This window comes from Anolis sagrei, chromosome 6 (assembly GCF_037176765.1).
Source record: "Anolis sagrei isolate rAnoSag1 chromosome 6, rAnoSag1.mat, whole genome shotgun sequence".
Lineage (NCBI taxonomy): Eukaryota > Metazoa > Chordata > Lepidosauria > Squamata > Dactyloidae > Anolis > Anolis sagrei.
The window spans coordinates 19,841,979-19,861,052 of NC_090026.1; the positions used below are offsets into that span (position 1 = coordinate 19,841,979).

Here is a 19,074-nt window from a genome sequence, read left to right on the forward strand (position 1 = left end):
CTTTCTCTTCTGTTTGTCTTGCTCTTCTATCTGTCTCTTCTTTCTCTTTCCTTTTCTCTTTTCTCTCTTATCTTCTCCCTTTCTCTTCTGTTTGTCTTGCTCTTCTATCTGTCTCTTCTTTCTCTTTCCTTTTCTCTTTTCTCTCTTATCTTCTCCCTTTCTCTTCTCTTTGCCTTGCTCTTCTTGCTGTCTCTTCTGTCTCCCTTATCTCTTATCTTCTCCCTTTCTCTTCTCTTTGTCTCACTCTTCTTTGTCTCTTCTTTCTCTTTCCTTCTCCTTTATCTCTCTTATCTTCTCCCTTTCTCTTCTCTTCGTCTCGCTCTTCTTTGTCTCTTCTTTCTCTTTCCTTCTCTCTTTTCTCTCTTATCTTCTCCCTTTCTCTTCTCTATACCTCGCTCTTCTTTCTCTTTCCTTCTCTCTTTTCTCTCTCTCTTATCTTCTCCCTTTCTCTTCTCTTCGTCTCGCTCTTCTTTGTCTCTTCTTTCTCTTTCCTTCTCTCTTTTCTCTCTTATCTTCTCCCTTTCTCTTCTCTATACCTCGCTCTTCTTTCTCTTTCCTTCTCTCTTTTCTCTCTCTCTTATCTTCTCCCTTTCTCTTCTCTTTGTCTTGCTCTTCTTTCTGTCTCTTCTTTCTCTCTCTCTCTTATCTTCTTCCTTTCTCTTCTCTTTGTCTTGCTCTTCTTTCTGTCTCTTCTTTCTTTTTCTCTCTCTTATCTTCTCCCTTTCTCTTCTCTTTGTCTTGCTCTTATTTCTGTCTCTTCTTTCTCTTTCCTTCCCTCTTTTCTCTCTCTTATCTTCTCCCTCTCTTCTTCTCCCCCTCCCTCCCGGATCACCTTACCCAACCTCTCTTCCCTCTTCTCTCTGCGGCAGGGAGGGAGGGAGGGAGGGGGGCGGGGACCGGCTGCCTTTTCCCCTCCTTCTTACCAACAGTCCCTTCCACACTTCCAGGAATCACCCAGAAAAGAAAAAAAAAAGAAATCAAAAATAGTGGGCGGGAAGGAGGGAGGGAGGGGGTTGGCCTCTCCGCGGCCACTTCCGGCCAATCAGAGGCCAGCTGGGGCCCCCCCGGCGGCCAATGAAAAGGGGCGCCATTCATAAACACAAATACTCGGCCACGCTCCTCCCAGCCACACGCAGCAGGAGAGAGAGAGAGAGAGAGGGAAGGAGGGAGAGAAGGAGGGAAGGAAGGAAGGAAGGTTTCCCCTTCCAACCCAGACGAGACCAGCTTCGATCGGAACCGAATCGGATCAATTTCAAGATTTTTCCTGCAAGCCCTTTCCTTTCCCTGCTCATTTCCCATCAAACTGCAGCCAGCAATGCCTTGAAATTGCCACATTGGCGCTCCTTAAGGGTCTTTTTCTCTCCCCTTCCCCAAAACCCTCCTCCTTTCCTTCCTTTTTTCCTTCTTTCCTTCTCCTTCCTTCCCCTCTATCACCAAAGGACGCTTCTTCTCACACACCCCGACACGCGTCACCGCATTCACACCGCTTCCAGGAAACACGGGAGTTTTGGGAACTCCTCATCTCTCCCCAACTTCTGCCTCTTTCTTTCTTTCTTTCTTTCTCCTCCTCTTCCAGAATCCCGACCCAAGGAAGGGACGGCTATAAAGGTTCACTTGGCAAGGTTTTGACTTTATTTTGGGGGCAGATATGGGCCAGGCAAGCGGACGTGTGAGCCGCCGATCCCGCGAAAGGAAGCCCGCGTTTTGAATCTGGAGAGAGAGCTTTGGCTTTCCTTCTCTTCCCTCCGAAGGATCACTCCGGCGCTTCTGCTTCCTGCCAAAGGTGAGTTCAGAACTAAAGAAGGGATTGGACTCAATAGAAAGAGACTCACCACTTGCCTAGCTTCCAACAAACCTCACAACCTCTGAGGATGCCTGCCATAGATGTGGGTGAAACGTCGGGAGAGAATGCTTCTGGAACATGGCCAGACAGTCCGGAAAACTCAAAGCAACCCAATAACAATAAGATGATGATGATGATGGGAGTGAGGAAAGAGTAGAGAAGGCATGGGCCAACTTGGGCTTTCCTCCAGGTGTTTTGGACTTCAACTCCCACCATTCCTAACAGCCTCAGGCCCCTTCCTTTCCCCCCTCAGTGTATTACAGTGTTGGGAGGACAATAGCTTTACAAACAAACACCTTGGTATCCTTACAGCTGTCCCAAATCACTTTCTGCTTCCTTTGGGAAAATGCTGCACTCGCAGAGCTCAGGCAGTGTTGTATTTCAGTGTCAATGTTGACTTTTGTGGAGAGGTGGCTGCCAAGATAGAAATGGTCAACATTTTCTGTTACACCATTACCATGTTCAATGAGAGGCCCAGCTTCTCATATGCTTCTGCAAAGGTGTTTAGAGTGGTTTGTAGGTCTCCTTCTGAATGCACACAGACTATGTTATCATCGGCATATTAGAGTTCTGACGCAGTGGGTTAAAGCACTGAGCTTGTTGGTCGAAAGGTCGCAGGTTCAATTCCGGGGGGCGTCATGAGCTTCCGCTGTCAACCCTAGCTTCTGCCAACCTAGCAGTTCGAAAACATGCAAATATGAGTAGATCAATAGGTACCGCTCCAGCGGGAAGGTAACAGCGCTCCATGCAGTCATGCCGGCCACATGACCTCAGAGGTGTCTACGGACAACACTGGCTCTTCGGCTTAGAAATGGAGATGAGCACCACACCCCAGAGTCAGACATGACTGGACTTAATGTCAGGGGACTACCTTTACCTTTTTAACAGATGTTGTGAGCTTGGTTTTGGCTTTCAGTCTGCTGAGGTTAAATAGCTTGCCATCTGTCCAAAAAGATGAATTCCACTCTGGTGGGAAACTTCCCACCAACAAGATGAAGTATCATAGTGATGAAGATGGAAAATCCCACCCAGCCGTGACCCATTCCTACATCACCTGCCTGTTTTCCATCTTGGAAACACATGAAGCCATAAAGCAGCATCTGAGGATGTGCAAAGTGCTTTCCTTTCACCAGGGATATACTGAGACTTAATCAGCTGAGGGGGGAACGGAAGGGGTCTGAGGCTGTTAGGAATGGTGGGAGTTGAAGTCCAGAACACCTAGAGGATAGCCCAAGTTTGCCCATGCCTTCTCTACTCTTTCCCCACTCCCATCATCATAATCTTCTTCTTCTTCTTCTTCTTCTTCTTCTTATTATTATTATTCTTATTATTATTATTATTATTATTATTATTATTATTGGGTTGCTGTGAGGTTTCTGGGCTGTCTAGCCATGTTCCAGAAGCATTCTCTCCTACATTTCACCCACATCTATGGCAGGCATTCTCAGAGGCTGTGAGGTCTGTTGGAAACTAGGCAAGTGGAGTTTATATATCTGTGGAATTATGTCCAAGGTGGGAGAAAAAACTCTTTGTTGGAGGCAAATGTGAATGTTGCAATTGGACACCTTGATTTGCATTGAATAGCCTTGCAGCTTCAAAGCCTGGCTGCTTCCCTGCCTGGGGGGGTGTCCTTTATTAGGAGATGTTAACTGGCCCTGATTGATGTTTGTCTGGAACTCCACTGTTTTCTGAGTGGTGTTCTTTCTTTACTGTCCAGATTTTAGAGTTTTTTAGAATTAATGGAAGAAATAACTCTTGTCTGCATGAAGCAAGTGTGAAGGTTGCCATTGGCCACCTTGATGAGCACTGAATAAATAGCCTTTCAACTTCAAAGCCTGGCTGCTTCCTGCCTGGGGGATCCTTTGTTGGGAGGTGTTAGCTGGCCCAGATTGATGCCTGTCTGGAGTTCCCCTGTTTTCTCAGTGGTGTTCTTTCGTTACTGTCCTGATTTTAGAATTTTTCAAACTGGTCACCAGGTTTTGTTTCAAATGCTGATCAAGCTGGCCAATTGCTATTCAATGCTAATCTCCCCTGACTTTTCGCTTGTATCTATGGCAGGCATCCTGAGAGGTTGTGGGATCTGTTGGAAACTATGTTTATATATTTGTGGAAAGTGTGGTTTATATATTTGTGGAATTCTCCCCATTCTTCTTCTTCTTATCTATTTAAATAAAAATGTAATGTTCGTTTTTGGGGTTAACATAACTCAAAAACCACTGGGTGAATTGACACCCAATTTGAACACAATACACCTATCAGGTCAGCAAGTGACCATCAGTCATAAAAACACTGAAAAACACAGTGTTTTAAAAACCAAAAAATAAAAAATGCAATACAACGCATGTGTAAAACCACATATATAAACGCAAACACACATATATACACATATACAGAAATATATACACTCACAAAACACATATACACAGACTGGGCCACAGCAATGCGTGGCAGGGGGCGGCTAGTTAATAATAAAAGTAATAAATAATAATAAGATGTGTTGTCAAAGGCTTTCATGACCGGAATCACAGGGTAGCTGTGAGTTTTCCGGTCTGTATGGTCATGTCCCAGAAGCATTCTCCCCTGAGGTTTTGCCTGCATCTATGGCAGACATCCTCAGAGGTTGTGATATCTGTTGGAAACTAGGCAAGTGATGTTTATATATCTGTGGAATAACGTCCAGAGTGGTAGAACGAACTCTTGTCTGCTTGAGACAAGTGTGAATGTTGCAATTGGCTAGTTTGATTAGCATTGCATGGCCTTGCAGCTTAAAAGTCTGGCTGGTTGCTGCCCAGGAAGTCATATTTTGTTCAAATGCTAATCAAGGTGGTCAATGGCTTTTCAGTGCTAATCTCCCCTCTGATCTCCCCTGACTTTTCAATTCACTTACATCTATGGCAGGCATCATCAGAGTTTGCGAGGTCTGTTCAAAATCTGGCTACCAGTATTAAAAAAAAACCCTCTAATATCAGGACAGTAAATAAAGAACACCACTCAGGAAACAGAGGAATTCGAGACATGAATCAATCAGAGGCAGCAAACACCTCCCTACAAATGATTCCCCCAGGCAGTAGGCAGCCAGACCTTGAAGCTGAAAGGCTATTCAGTGCTAATCAAGGTGGCCAGTTGCAACATTTGCATCTGCCTCAAAAAAAAAAGAGTTCTTTCTCCCACCATAGACATGCCACAGATATATAAACCCCTAGTTTCCAACAGACCTCTCAACCTCTGAGGATGCCTGCCATAGATGTGGGCGAAATATCAGGAGAGAATGCTTCTGGAACATGGCCATATAGCCTGGAAAACTCAGTGATTCCAGACATGAAAGCCTTCGACAACGCACCATTATTATTTATGTATTACTTTTATTGTTGTGTTATCATTATTATTATTATTATTATTATTATTAAAAAGAAGAAGAATGGGGAGAATGTGCGTCCAATTTTAGACATGCACTATGATGGTGTAATAGAAGCCAGTTCTTCGTTTGGGAGGGGGGAAACTAAAACTCTGAGAGGAGAGGATAAGATGCCAAAATTTGAAAATTTCAGTCTCTGGCGGTCGAAAAAAATCCTCACTTTGTTCTTGAGACCCAGCAGCTGGGGGATCGTTCTTTCCTATTTACGCATTTTAATGACTTTCTCACATTTAGTAATTGTATACTTCCACCCACCAGGCTCCAAAGCCAACAGAATCCAATCTGCAAACTGGAAATATTGAAGCATGGGATTAAGAAACTTGGAAATCCTTTTAACCCAGGCTTGGGAAAACTTGAGCCCTCCAGATGTTTTGAACTTCATTAAGCAGCTGGGGGGGGGGAGGAAAGGGCCTGAAGCTGTTAGGAATTGTGGGAGTTGAAGTCCAAAACACCTGGAGGGCCCAAGTTTGCCTGTGTGTGCTTTAACCCAACAAGGAAATGTCTTCAGAACTCCAGATTAGATCCATAGTATAACCTTGCTAGGCTTATCTTGTTCCTGAAGAGGAAAAGATTGCTTTCTAGCCCAAGTCAGTTCTGAATAATAATAATAATAATAATAATAATAATAATAATAATAATAATAGAAACATATATCAAGGAGCAGTGGCCAACGTATGGTGGATCCTGCCACCTTCTGTCATCTTTGCTCTGTACGGGTTGGCAATGATGGGAGTGGTTTTGTTTTTGGTTTTATCGTGTCAGAGGCGAATTGAGTACATACTACAAGTCACTTCTGGTGTGAGAGAATCAGCCATCTACAGAGACATTGCCCAAAGGATGCCCAGATGTGTTACCATCCTGTGGGAGGCTGCTTTCATGCCCCTGCATCTGAAACTGGGGCTGACAGGTGGGAACTCACCCTGTCTTGCAGATTTGAAATGCTGACCTTAAGGTCAGCAGTTCAGCCGGCACAAGGGTCTAACCCAGTGTTTCTCAACCTTTCTAATGCTGTGACCTCTTAATACAGTTCCTCATGTTGTGGTGACCCCCAACCAAAACATTATTTTTGTTGTGACTTCATAACTGTAATTTTGCTACTGTTATGAATTGTCATGTAAATATCCAATATGCAGGATCTATTTTCATTTACTGGACCAAATTTGGCACAAATACCCAATATTCCCAAACTTGAATACTGGTGAGGTTGGGTGGGGATTGATTTTGTCATTTAAGAGTTGTAGTTACTGGGATTTATAGTTCCCCTACAATCAGAGAACATTCTGAATTCCACCAGCAGTGGAGTCAAATCAAACTTGGTTCACAGAACTCTTATAACCAACAGAAAATACTGGAAGGGCTTGGTGTGCATTGACCTTGAGTTTTGGAGTTGTAGTTCACCTACATCCAAAAAGCACTGTGGACTCAAATAATGAGGGATCTGTCCAAATACTCAATATGCCCAAATGTGAACACTGGTGGAGTTTGGGGAAAATAGACCTTGCCATTTGGGAGTTGTAGCTGCTGGGACTTGTAGTTTTCTGAACCCCACCAACAATAGGATTGAGCCAAACTTACCACACAGAACCCCCATGACCAACAGAAAATACTGTGTTTTCTGATTGTCTTTGGCGAGCTCTCTGACACCCACTCACGACCCCCCCCCCCGGGGTCCCGACCCCCAGGTTGAGAAACACTGGTCTAACCCATTGCACCACCGTGGCTCCAGTGATCGGAGTTGCAGTTCAATGATGCAGGAAGGGTCACTTTGTCCAGTTTTTGTACTGAAATTGGAGTGAGGCAGCAAAGCAATGTTTGGGTTGTTGTAGGTTTTTTCAGGCTATATGGCCATGTTCTAGAGGCATTCTCTCCTGACGTTTCGTCTGCATCTATGGCAAGCATCCTCAGAGGTTGTGAGCAATGTTTTTTCAGTTAAAAGTTTGAGGCAGGGCATCTACATTGTAGAATTAATGCAGTTTGGCACCACTTTCACAGCCATGGTTATGGAACCATGTGGATTGTAGTTTTACACAATCTTTTGCCTTTTCTGCCAAAGAGGACTGGTGGTGCCTCACCAAACAAGTCCTGAGATTCCATAGCATTGAATAGTGAAACTGGTGTCAAACTGCATTACAGTGTAGATGCATAGAGGACCAGTCCCTACATTTCCCAGTTCTGTCAGGAAATGGACCAATTCAATATAATGCAGCTCGTTATGTTCCAGCCCAAGTTAAACATGTTTACTTCTGATTTAAGTTCAGACATGGGTCTGTGCTTGACTCTTCCCAAGTCAAACAGGTCTAAATCCTGTTGATTTAAGTGGAAACGTAACCCAATGCTGAACTCTTCCCTATTGAAAATGATAGGGCTTTGGTGTAGCCAGAATGCAAACAACAAAACTCCTCCTCCAACGCAATTGTGAAAGGAACAATAGAACAACAACAAAAGTTTCCCCAAAGAATAAAGAGGGTGGGAGGGAAGTCTTAATTAGTTCACCAGGCCAGTCTGTGTAGATTTTCCAAGTATGGAGGGAATTCTAGCACATCTGGATTTCATGGGTTTGGATCTAGATCTGACCATGTTTAGAGGAGACCCAATGCAACCAACAGGACATGTTAGTAGTAAGAAAAATCAATCCATAATCTCCGTTTATTGCAGTTCATCCTTTAACTGCCACTGCTTCATCCTATCCAATTGTGAGATTTGTAGTTTGGTGAAGGATTCAGAATTTTTTGCAAGGGGGTGTTAATTGTGTTGTCAAAGGCTTTCATGGCCAGAATCCCTGGTTTTCTGTGAGTTTTCCGGGCTGTATGACCATACTCCAGAAGCATTCTCTCCTGACGTTTCATGCACATCTATGACAGGACCGTACAATCTCTGAGGGTGCCTGTCATAGATGCAAGCAAAACATCTGGCACATGGCCATGCAGCCTAAAAACTCACAGTTCCCCTGAACTATATGTCCCAAAATAGAGTATTTTGGGACATATAGTTCAGGGGAGCTGTGAGTTTTGAGGCTGTATGGCTATGTTCCAGACATTTTGCCTGCATCTATGGCAGGCATCCTCAGAGGTTGTAAGTGTCTGACATAGATGTGGGTGAAACATCAGGAGAGAATGCTTCTGGAACATGGCCATACAGCCCGGAAAACTCACAGCAACCCAGTGATTCCAGCCATGAAAGCCTTCAACAACACAACTAACATTGCCTTGCAAAAAATTCTGAATCCTTCACCAAACTACAAATGTCACAAATCTCTACTTGGCTGGGGAAAAAGTGACCTACACCAATGCAGTAAATATGCTGGGATAATTTCTGTTCTGTTTCTTGCTTTTATAACCCCACATCCTCAGCAAAAGCCAAAATTACATGAGAAACAAATCTGTATGTATTGGATGGCTGAAATTCAGACTTTCATAACTTTTTAAGTGACATCGTTGTAAATTGCCTAAATTGTGAGTGTAGTCCTGCAACAAAATTTGAATCAGTCAGATTGAAATGTGCTCTCTACACAGTTTCCAAAAGTAACGTATGTTTGCTTCTCTCAGGGGCCCTTCCACACAGCCGTACAACTCAGAATATCAAGGTAGAAAATGCTGCATCACATTGTTGGCTCATGTTTCACTTGTTGTCCACGAGAACTCCAAGATCTTTTTCACACATACTGCTGTTGAGCCAGGCAATTGGATTTCATGGTTTGAAGCCATGATAGATGAAGTTGAATCAAAGTTATCCCATAAGATTCTCTGCTGTCGTTCAGGGGAAAGGGCTAGAAGTCACAGAAAACTACAATTCCCAGGATTCCATAAGAGGCAGTTGTGACATTTAAAGTGGCATTGATAACTGCATTGTGCGGTTATACCCCTAGACCAGTGATTCTCAACCTGTGGGTCCCCAGATGTTTTGGCCTTCAACTCCCAAAAATCCCAGTCAGTTTATCAGCTGTTAGGATTTCTGGGAGTTGAAGGCCAAAAACATCTGGGGACCCCAGGTTGAGAACCACTGTTCTAGAGGCATTTTCTCCTGACGTTTCGCCTGCATCTATGGCAAGCATCCTTAGATGTAGTGAGGTCTGTTGGAACTAGGAAAATGGGTTTATATATCTGTGGAATGACCAGGGTCGGACAAAGAACTCTTGTCTGTTGGAGCTAGGTGTGAACTGGCTGGGATTTCTGGCAGTTGTAGGCCAAAATACCTGAGGATGCACTGGTTGAGAACCACTGCCCTAGACAGATAGATATGTCTTCCATTGATTCTTAACCATTCAAAACTGGCATTTTGTAAGGATTCAACTGACAGTGTCCTCTGAAGGTCGGCAGTCCTACAGCTTTGTTGTCCTGAAAGTGCACCCACCGTAGAGGTAAAATCTATGCAAGGCAAGGCATGGACATAGGCAGATGGTTACAAACAACTTCTTGTAAGACCAGGTGATTTGATTTCCTAACTCTTGTCAGGAATGAATAAAAATCCCTACCAGACAGAATACCTCTTCTAGGCAGGACTGACCTTCTCCAACAAAAACTGGAAGGCTAAAACAGTGACTCATTCAGAGGAAGCAACCTATGTGGTTGGGGGAGGCTTGAGGCTTATGAGCTGTCAAACATGTTGTTTCATAACTTTGAGTAGCTGCCTTATACCAGGTTAGACTATTGATCCATCTACCTTGTTAGTCTGCAGTTGCTGACCAGCATGTCTCTTGCTTGACAGCTCTTGGGAATATCTGGCACTGCAGAAAGGATTGGATAGGCAGAGCCAGCCCTAGCATTAGATAAAAGGAGGATATACTGCCTTGGACAGTAGATTGTGTCCATCACAGAAGGCAGCAAATTGTTGGCTCCTTAACACACTCATTTTTACATCATTACTATCAGGGATGTAGGGGAGAGATTTGTAAGACTTGAATGTAGCAAAATGTCCCAGCCAACCTTTGGGTACTGTGTGCATTCTAATTTTGATGGGTGGGTATTATTTATCACCTTGGCTTGGCAGCAAAATGTCTTGGATCAGGTCTGGGGATAAACTGTATTTATATGCCCCTCCCAAAAGGTATACATCCTTTAACAGCTAATAGTGGCAACTATAATTCTTTGAAAGCAAAGAAAATACATTTATATTGGAGAATGTATGTTATAATTATGATTTAATTAGATTGCAAATTATATTGCAAAAAAATGGTTAGGTGGATATGTAATTGGTTAAGTGAACAAACCCAGAGGGTGCTCATGCAAATGCTTCCTCTTCATCCTGGAAAGAAGTGAGGAGCGGAGTGCCACGAACAGGGTTCCATCCTGGGCCCAGCTCTGTTCAACATCTTTATTAATGACTTAGATGAAGGGTTAGAAGGCACGATCATCAAGTTAGCAGATGGCAACAAATTGGGAGGGATAGCCAATACTCCCGAAGACAGGAACAGAATTCAAAAAGATCTTAACAGATTAGAGAGATGGGCGAAAACTTAAAAAAAAAAAAAAGAGGTTCAACAGGGGCAAATGCAAGATACTCCACTTTGGCTGAAAAAATGAAATGCAACGATACTGAATGGGAGATGCCTGACTTGATAGCAATATGTGTGAAAATGATCTTGGAATTCTCGTGGACAACAAATTAAACTGGGTTGTTGTAGGGTTTTTTTTTTGGGGCTATATGGCCATGTTCTAGAGGCATTCTCTCCTGATATTTCACCTGCATCTATGGCAAGCATCCTCAGAGGTAGTGACATTAGCTGACAATGTCATGCTGCAGTTTAAAAAGCCAATAAGATTTGGTCCTGCATAAATAGAAGTCTAGTGTCTAGATCCAGGGAAGTCATGCTACCTCTCTATTTTGCTTTGGTCAGATCATACCTGGAATCCAGCTTCCTAACAGGATGTTAAGAAGCTGGAATGTGTCCAGAGAAGGGCAACTAAGATGATGAAAGGTAATAGGACAAACCTTATGAGGAGCGGCTTAAAGAGCTGGGCATGTTTAGCCTGAAGAAGAGAAGGCTGAGAGGTGACATGATGGCCATGTATAAATATGCGAAGGGAAGTCATAGGGAGGAGGGAGCAAGCTTCCCTCCTGGAAACTGCTGCCCTGGAAACTAGAACGTGGAACAATGGCTTCAAACTACAGGAAAGGAGATTCTACCTGAACATTAGGAAGAACTTTCTAACGGTGAGAGCTGTTCAGCAGTGGAACTCTCTGCACCCAGAATGTGATGGAGGCTCCTTCTTTGGAGGCTTTTAAACAGAGTCTGGATGGCCATCTGTCAGGAGTGCTTTGAATGTGATTTTCCTGCTTCTTAGCTGGGGATTGGACTGGAGGGTCTACGAAGTCTCTTCCCATTCTATGATTCTATGTAAGATATTCAAAGGATCATTCCCATTGTTCATATTCTTGAAGCACAGAGTTGAAAACTTTTCCAAAGTTTCTCTTTCAGCTTTATGACACTTTTGCAGTATTGGAATCTCTAATCCTATTACGAGGAATGCTGAATTATAAGCTGTTAAATATGTATACATAATGGGGGAGAAGAGATCAAGAGGTGACAAACTGGGAGAGAAGCAATGTCATATCAGGGGAAAGGTGGACATGTCTTCTAGGTATTGGGGATGTGTTATGAATGGGGTTTTCTTCCTAAGGCAGTCAGTGCTGTAACTAGCTATTGTACAACCCAGAGCTCTACTTCCCTTTTCTGGGTTTCAGGGAATTCCAGCATTGCATCTTTTACTTAATCTGGTTCTTGTTACGAGAGGCCGCTGGAGATTTTGTGTCTTTGGGTTGACTTACACATACACAGGAAGGACACAGTGAGACAAAAGCAATGGTTTACATCAATTTGTTCACATTGTGTTCCATCTCCTAATAACAAGTGTATGACCTCTTGAAGCCATCCCTTTCCATCATCTATCACCAAGGCTGCTCTCCTTTGACGGCTCCATGTCTCTTCATGGAGTCATGAGTAATAATGGAGTGCAGAGCTTGCAGGACTGAAGCACCAAAATGTATTGATGTGCAGGAAAAAGTACAACATCTTCCACCCGTTCAGGACTCCCTGTTCTCTGGAATTGGCTACGGTTCTCATAGTGGCAGGTAGGACATTGTTGCGAGCTGATGCCTGCTATGATAAGAAGTCTTTGTGGGTCACTGCATCCTGGCAGAAGATCTGTTCTTATAGAGAAGAAAATAGTTAATACTGAGATGAAAGGTTTCCCCCCCCCCCCCCACTAGTGCTGGGAAAATAAATTCCTGTAGTATCTTGAGCAGCTTGGCTTAGGCTAATGGCAGACATTCTGTGCCCTTCTCATTCTTTTCCCATGCAATGTGCAGTCGGTCCAGCCAAATCTTACATATTTTGGCTGCACTGACCAAAATCTAACTAATGCTGCATACTTTGTATGATCAGCTGGCTCTAATAAATTGGGCATAATGCTATAACCTGATGCTGAGTTAGGTATGTACATTTCTCTAACACGCACACACACATGCACACATACACTTGTATCAACACAGCTTTGGGAAGAGTCATGAAAATATGTCAAAATGCTTTTGTCACTATATTGATCATGAGTTGGCAAGACAGACCCCCTCCTTGATACCTACTGGCTGCTAGGAATTGTGGGAATTGAAATCCAAAACACCTGGAGGGCTGAAGTTTGCCCAGGCCTGAGCTAGAGGCCTCACCTCTTTAATTTATTAGCATGTTTGTTTGTGTAGTTGATTTTTTGTAGTGACACTTGCACAGATGTGCATTATAGAAATAGTAGCTTCTTTTCTTTCACGTCCCTAGTCCTCAAGACAGCTATTATAAATCTGAAAATACAGAGGCAGTATGAGAACTTACGAATGGCATCAGTATATGGAGGACTAAATGGAATTTGAAATTATGGATGTAAAATTAAATGATTCAAAATGTAATGAAAATAGAATGCAAGAAGTTGAAGAAAAGTGGAAACAGGTCAAGAATTATATTATGAATAGAGATCAGACCATAAGAAATAGAATACAAATGTTATACAGTATGTAAATCTAGAAGGATTGTCTCCAAAAGGATTAATATGTGAAAGAAAATAATCCTCGTGGTGGTGGTGGGAATGGTAACTGCTGTGTTTGTGTATGTGTATTTTCCAAAATTATACATACACACACACACACACACACACACACACACACACACACAGATCTTACGAATGGCAGGTGAATGGTGGCACCAGCTTTTAAAAGAGTTGGGAACCCTTGAGCTGGACATAGCTGCATTGGCTGAATACCCTTGAGAGCCTAGGAGCCCCCAGTTGCGCAATGGGTTAAACCCATTCTCAACCTGGGGGTTGGGACCCCTGGGGGGGTCATGAGAGGAGGGGTCAGAAAACACAGTATTATCTGTTGGTCATGGGGGTTCTGTGTGGGAAGTTCAGCCCAATACTATAATAGGTGGGGTTCAGAATGCTCTTTGATTGTAGGTGAACTATAAATCCCAGCAAGTACAACTCCCAAATGTCAAGCTCTATTTCCCCCTACTTCCACCCGTTTCCACATTTGGGCATATTGAGTATTCATGCCACGTTTGGTCCAGATCCATCATTGTTTGAGTCCACAGTGCTCTCTGGGTGTAGGTGAACTACAACTCCAAAACTCAAGATCAATGCCCACCAAACCTTTCTAGTATTTTCTGTTTGTCATGGGAGTTCTGTGTGCCAAGTTTGGTTCAATTCCATCGTTTGTGGGGTTCCAAAAGCTCTTTAATTGTAGGTTAAGTATAAATCCCAGCAACTACAACTCCCAAATGACAAAATCAATGACACCCCTCCCCCCCAACCCCACCAGTACTTAAATTTTGTGTAATGGGTATTTGTGCCAAATTTGGTACAGAGAATGAAAATACATCCTGCATATCAGATATTTACATTATGATTAATAACAGTAGCAAAATTACAGTTATGAAGTAGCAACGAGAATAATGTTATGGTTGGGAGTCACCACAACATGAGGAACTGTATTAAGGGTTTGCAGTATTAGGAAGGTTGAGAAGCACTGGGTTAAACTCTTGTGCCTGCAGGGCTGCTGACCGAAAGTTCGGCGATTCGAATCTGGGGAACTGGGTAAGCTTCTGTCTGTCAGCTCCAGCTTCCTATTCGAGGACATGAGAAAAGCCTCCCACAGGATGGTAAAACATCCAGCCGTCCCCTGGGCAACATCCTTACAGATGGCCAATTCTCTCACAGCAGAAGCAACTTTCTCAAGTCGCCCCTGACACACACAAAAAAACCCTTGTGAAGTATAGTTTCCAAAAGTAACTTTTCCAAGTTTTGGTCTTGAGCAGCACATTCTTTACAAATAATTGCCTTTTTACTGTGAAATCCAGTCACTTTGTTTTGCTGAGTGTCACTTTCACTGAGTCTGTTGCAAAAGCTGTAAAAAAGCTGAGCTTGCTGGGGTCAGTCAGGTTCTGAATCACAAAGGTCAGGCTCTTTGCAAGAAGCTGAAAGCCCCATGGCAGCATGCTCTGGCAAGCAGTGTCCGCTATAGTGTCAGCTTGTGGGTCTGATTAAGACAGGATCTCTTCAGGAGTCTGTATTATATTACTAATGTATTTTCCGACCCTGCTCTCCAACTTTGGACTCTGCTTCAGATGTTGCAGGTAGTGCTCATCTCCAAATTCACCAACACAGGAAACAAATGAAAAGCTGTGGTGTGTCTTTTAACATAACGATTCAACTATGAATAATTTAATTTCCTGACTGTATTGGCATATCCTAGATCAGCGTTTCTCAACCTGGGGGTCAGGACCCCTGGAAGGACATTAAGGGGGTGTCAGAGGGGTTGCCAAAGACCATCAGAAAACACAGTATTTTCTCTTGGTCATGGGGGTTCTGTGTGGGAAGTATGGCCCAATTCTATCATTGGTGGGGTTCAGAATGCTCTTTGATTGTAGACTAATTATAAATCCTAGCAACAACAACTCCCAAATATTATGGTCTATTTTCCCCAAACTCCAGCATTGTTCACATTTGGGCATATTGAATATCAATGCCAAGTTTGAGCCAGATCCATCACTGTCTGGGTCCACAGTGCTCTCTGGATGTAGGTGAACTACAGCTCCAAAACTCAAAGTCTATGCCCACCAAATCCTTTCAGTATTTTCTCTTGGTCATAGGAGTTCTGTGTTCCAAATTGGGTTCAATTTCATTGTTGATGGAGTTCAGAATGCTCTTTGATTGTAGGTGAACTATAAATCCCAGCAACTACAACTCCCAAATGACAAGATCAATCCCCCCCCCCCCAACCCCACTAGTATTCAAATTTGGACACACTTTGGCGCAGCTGGCTGGGAATCAGCTGTATTAAGATCACTACTGATCGTAAGGTTATGAATTCAAAGCCAGCCTGGGTCAGAGTGAGCTTCCAACCAATTTGCTGTCAACCTTTGCAGCCCAAAAGACAGTTGCATCTGTCAAGTAGGAAATTTAGGTACCACTTATGCGGGGAGGCTAATTTAACTAATTTATGATGCCATAAAAATCTCCAGCAAGTATGCAAAGAATGAGGAAGTACTTCATCATTGTCACAAATACACGGTGGAGGAACAGCTCCCCTGGTGGCCAAAATACCAAAATGTTAAATAGCCTCTGTGTATCTATCTATATATGTTGTGTTTATGGCTTTGAATGTTTGCCATGTATATGTACATTGTAATCCACCCTGAGTCCCCTGCAGGCTGAGAAGTTTGAAATATAAATATTGTAAATAAATAAATAAATTGGGTCCAGTGAATGAAAATACATCCTGCATATCAGATATTTACAATATGATTCATAACAGTAGCAAAATTTCAGTTGTGACATAGCAACGAATGTTATGGTTGGGGGTCACCACAACTTATAGAACTGTATTAAGGGGTTACGGCATTAGGAAGGTTGAAAAACACTGTCCTAGATGAAACACAGGAGACTCTGGAGGGTTGAAAAGAGAAGTCTTGTCTCTCTTCTGGTGTCAAAAAAGATAGTAGGCACGGTCTCTCTGGTGTGTGATCTGTTTCTGCCTTCCTGTTTCAGATGCCGCTACGGTAGCCAAGCAAGATCTTTCTGGGCCAACTGGAGGCGCAATGGTCCCCCTGTGCTGGTGCTGCCCGTCGGCACCTGCCCCAGCTGTGGCGGCCATGAGCGGCGCGGCCACCACTTCCTACCACTTCAAGAGTTTCTGCGGGGAATTTGAGCGGGTGGAAAGTGCCCTGGAACGCTTGGAGGCCAGTGGATATTACTGGGGCAGCTTGTCCGGAGCAGAAGCCAAGCAGCTCTTAATCTCTCAGCTGCCTGGGGTCTTCCTGGTACGGGACTCCTCGGACCACCACCACCTCTTTACCCTGAGCGTCCGCACCACCACGGGCATCACCAACCTGCGCATCCAGCAACAGGGCTCAACCTTCCACCTGGAGGCCCTGCCTGGGGCTGGCCATCCTCCTGCTTTCCGCTGTGTGGTCCAGTTGGTAGAACATTACCTCTGCCTGGGGGCCGTCGATGGAGGACCCTGTTACCTGGAGAGGGAGGGACAACCGCCTGTGCCTTTGGCCCTCACTCAGCCGCTCCGGTGCAAAGTGCCCACGCTCCAGGAATTGTGCCGCCGGGCTGTGCGAACCAATGTTCAGGGCAGAGGGGACCTCAGGGCTCGCTTGCAAGGGCTACCGGTACCCCAGGGATTGTTGAACTCACTATGCAGCTGAATGGGACAGAAGGGATATGGAAGGAGGGCAGTGAGGAGGCCTCCTTTAAGGCCTGGAAATGCAGGTGGAGTCTTTCCTCCCAAATATTCTCTGCACAATACAAGGACAGGACTGGCAGCCCACAGTGTAATATTGAGGATATCCTATTGTTTTTCATAGAATAAAGCAACTGGGATATTCTGAAACCAACTGGTTATTTTTTTCAGAGCCAGATAATTGCTTTCAACTCTATTTTGAATCCTAAATAACTCAATGCTGGGAGGTGGGACATAGAAGTGGGGTTGCTTTATGGTGCAGAAGTCTCCTATTTCATTTAGTCTTTCAAGCCACAGCATGTGGAATGTGTCTCTCCATATTTTGGGTTTCCATTGTAGCCAATGGTTGGGGGATTATGGGAGTGATGGTTCAAGAAATATGAAGGGCCACTGTCCACCAACCATCAAAAGAGCCATGGTGGTTCAATGGGTTAAACCAGGCATCCTCAAACTGCGGTCCTCCAGCTGTTTGGGCCTTCAACTCCCAGAATTCCTGACAATTGGACAAGCTTGTTAAGACTTCTGGGAGTTGGAGGCCCAAACAGCTGGAGGGCCACAGTTTCCGGATGCCTGGGTTAAATCCATCACTGTTCAATGCTGTGGAATCCCAGGATTTGTAGTTTGGTGAAGCACCAAACTACAAATAGGAAAAAGACTTTGTAAAATTACAATCCCCATGGTTCCATAGCCGTGCCAGTGAAAGTGGTGTCAAACTGCACTAATTCTACAGTGTAAATGCCGTGCCTGAAACCTTTAACTTGGAAAAAAGCATTGCTTTGCTGCTAAGGTACAACCTCATTCCAATTTCAAAACAAAAACTAGGCAAAGTGACCCTCCCTATATCACTGGATTGCAAGTCCCATCATGGGAGCCTCAGTGGTGCAATGGATTAAATCCTTGTGCTGGCTGAACTGCTGACTTGAGGGTTGGTGGTTCGAATCTGCAAGATGGGATGAGCTCCCATCTATCAGCTCCAGCTTCCCATTTGGGGAACATGAAAGAAGGATGGTAACACATCTGGGTGTCCCCTGGGCAATGTCTCTGCAGACAGCCAATTCTCTCACACCAGAAGCGACTTGCAGATTCTCAAATCGCTTCTAACACGATTTTTTAAAAACCCCACCCATCAAACGCAGTTGCATCTTTCCAACTACTGCAAAAAGATAAACTCAGAGCCAGAACCGCAGCTGTATTTGGGAGCACATAAGAGTTGTCATTCCTAACTAACAGTACTGCCCTATCAAACAGCCCTGGTTGACTTTGGCCAGCAACATTCAGCCTGAGAAAGGCAAAGGCAAACCCTCTCTGAATAAATTCCGCCAAAGAAAACACCACCAATGTTCAGAAATGACTTGAAAGCACACAATAACAAGACTTTACACAACAAAGGCATCTGATTTTCTGCAGCAGGCCAAGCAATCTGGTATATATGAGCCGCCGATTCCTTTGCTGCAGACTTACCATTCATGTTTGACCACCACGCAGCCACCACTTTCCAGTCAATGCTCTCACTTGGGGTCATTCCCGTAACTTGACACTTTAAAGTTTGCTGACTTGGGAAATCAGTTACAGAAAAAGTACTTTGAGGCAAAGGAAATTATGAACTCAGCTTTTATGCTGTATCCAGGGGGGTTTTGTGCATATTTTTTTGTGAAAGCCCAACATTTTCAAACACATATTGCAGAGTTTGACAAATAACAAGGAAGTCACAGGCCTGTTTGGGGGCTTTTGACAGTAGTACAAAATATTAGTAAAGTTCTTTCTTCTATGTTGCGCTTTCCTAACTGGGATACAAAGATAACGGTAGGCATATTGCAAGGACAATAGTTGCTGTGCTCCAACTCAGAATCATATTATGCTGGCAAAATGGGAGTTGTAGTCTGTACTACATAGGTAAAGGTTTTCCCCTGACATTAAGTCCAGTCGTGTCCAACTCTGGGGGTTGGTACTCATCTCCATTTCTAAGTGGAAGAGCCAGCGTTGTCTGTAGACACCTCCAAGGTCATGTGGCTGGCATGACTGTATGGAGCGCTGTTACTATATGGAAACACACAAATTACCTCTTAGCTATGCAGTACTTTCGACCCCA

General features: G+C 43.9%; 1 protein-coding gene across 1 annotated transcript; it reads left to right on the top strand.

The window, feature by feature from the left end:
• The first annotated feature begins 1,076 nt into the window (after positions 1–1,076).
• Positions 1,077–17,135, top strand: LOC132777889 (suppressor of cytokine signaling 3-like). The gene is made up of 2 exons (XM_060780421.2): positions 1,077–1,783; positions 16,286–17,135. Exon 2 carries the CDS (start codon positions 16,336–16,338, stop codon positions 16,948–16,950), a length of 615 nt encoding a protein of 204 aa, XP_060636404.2. The 5' UTR covers positions 1,077–1,783; positions 16,286–16,335; the 3' UTR covers positions 16,951–17,135.
• The last annotated feature ends 1,939 nt before the right edge of the window (positions 17,136–19,074 follow it).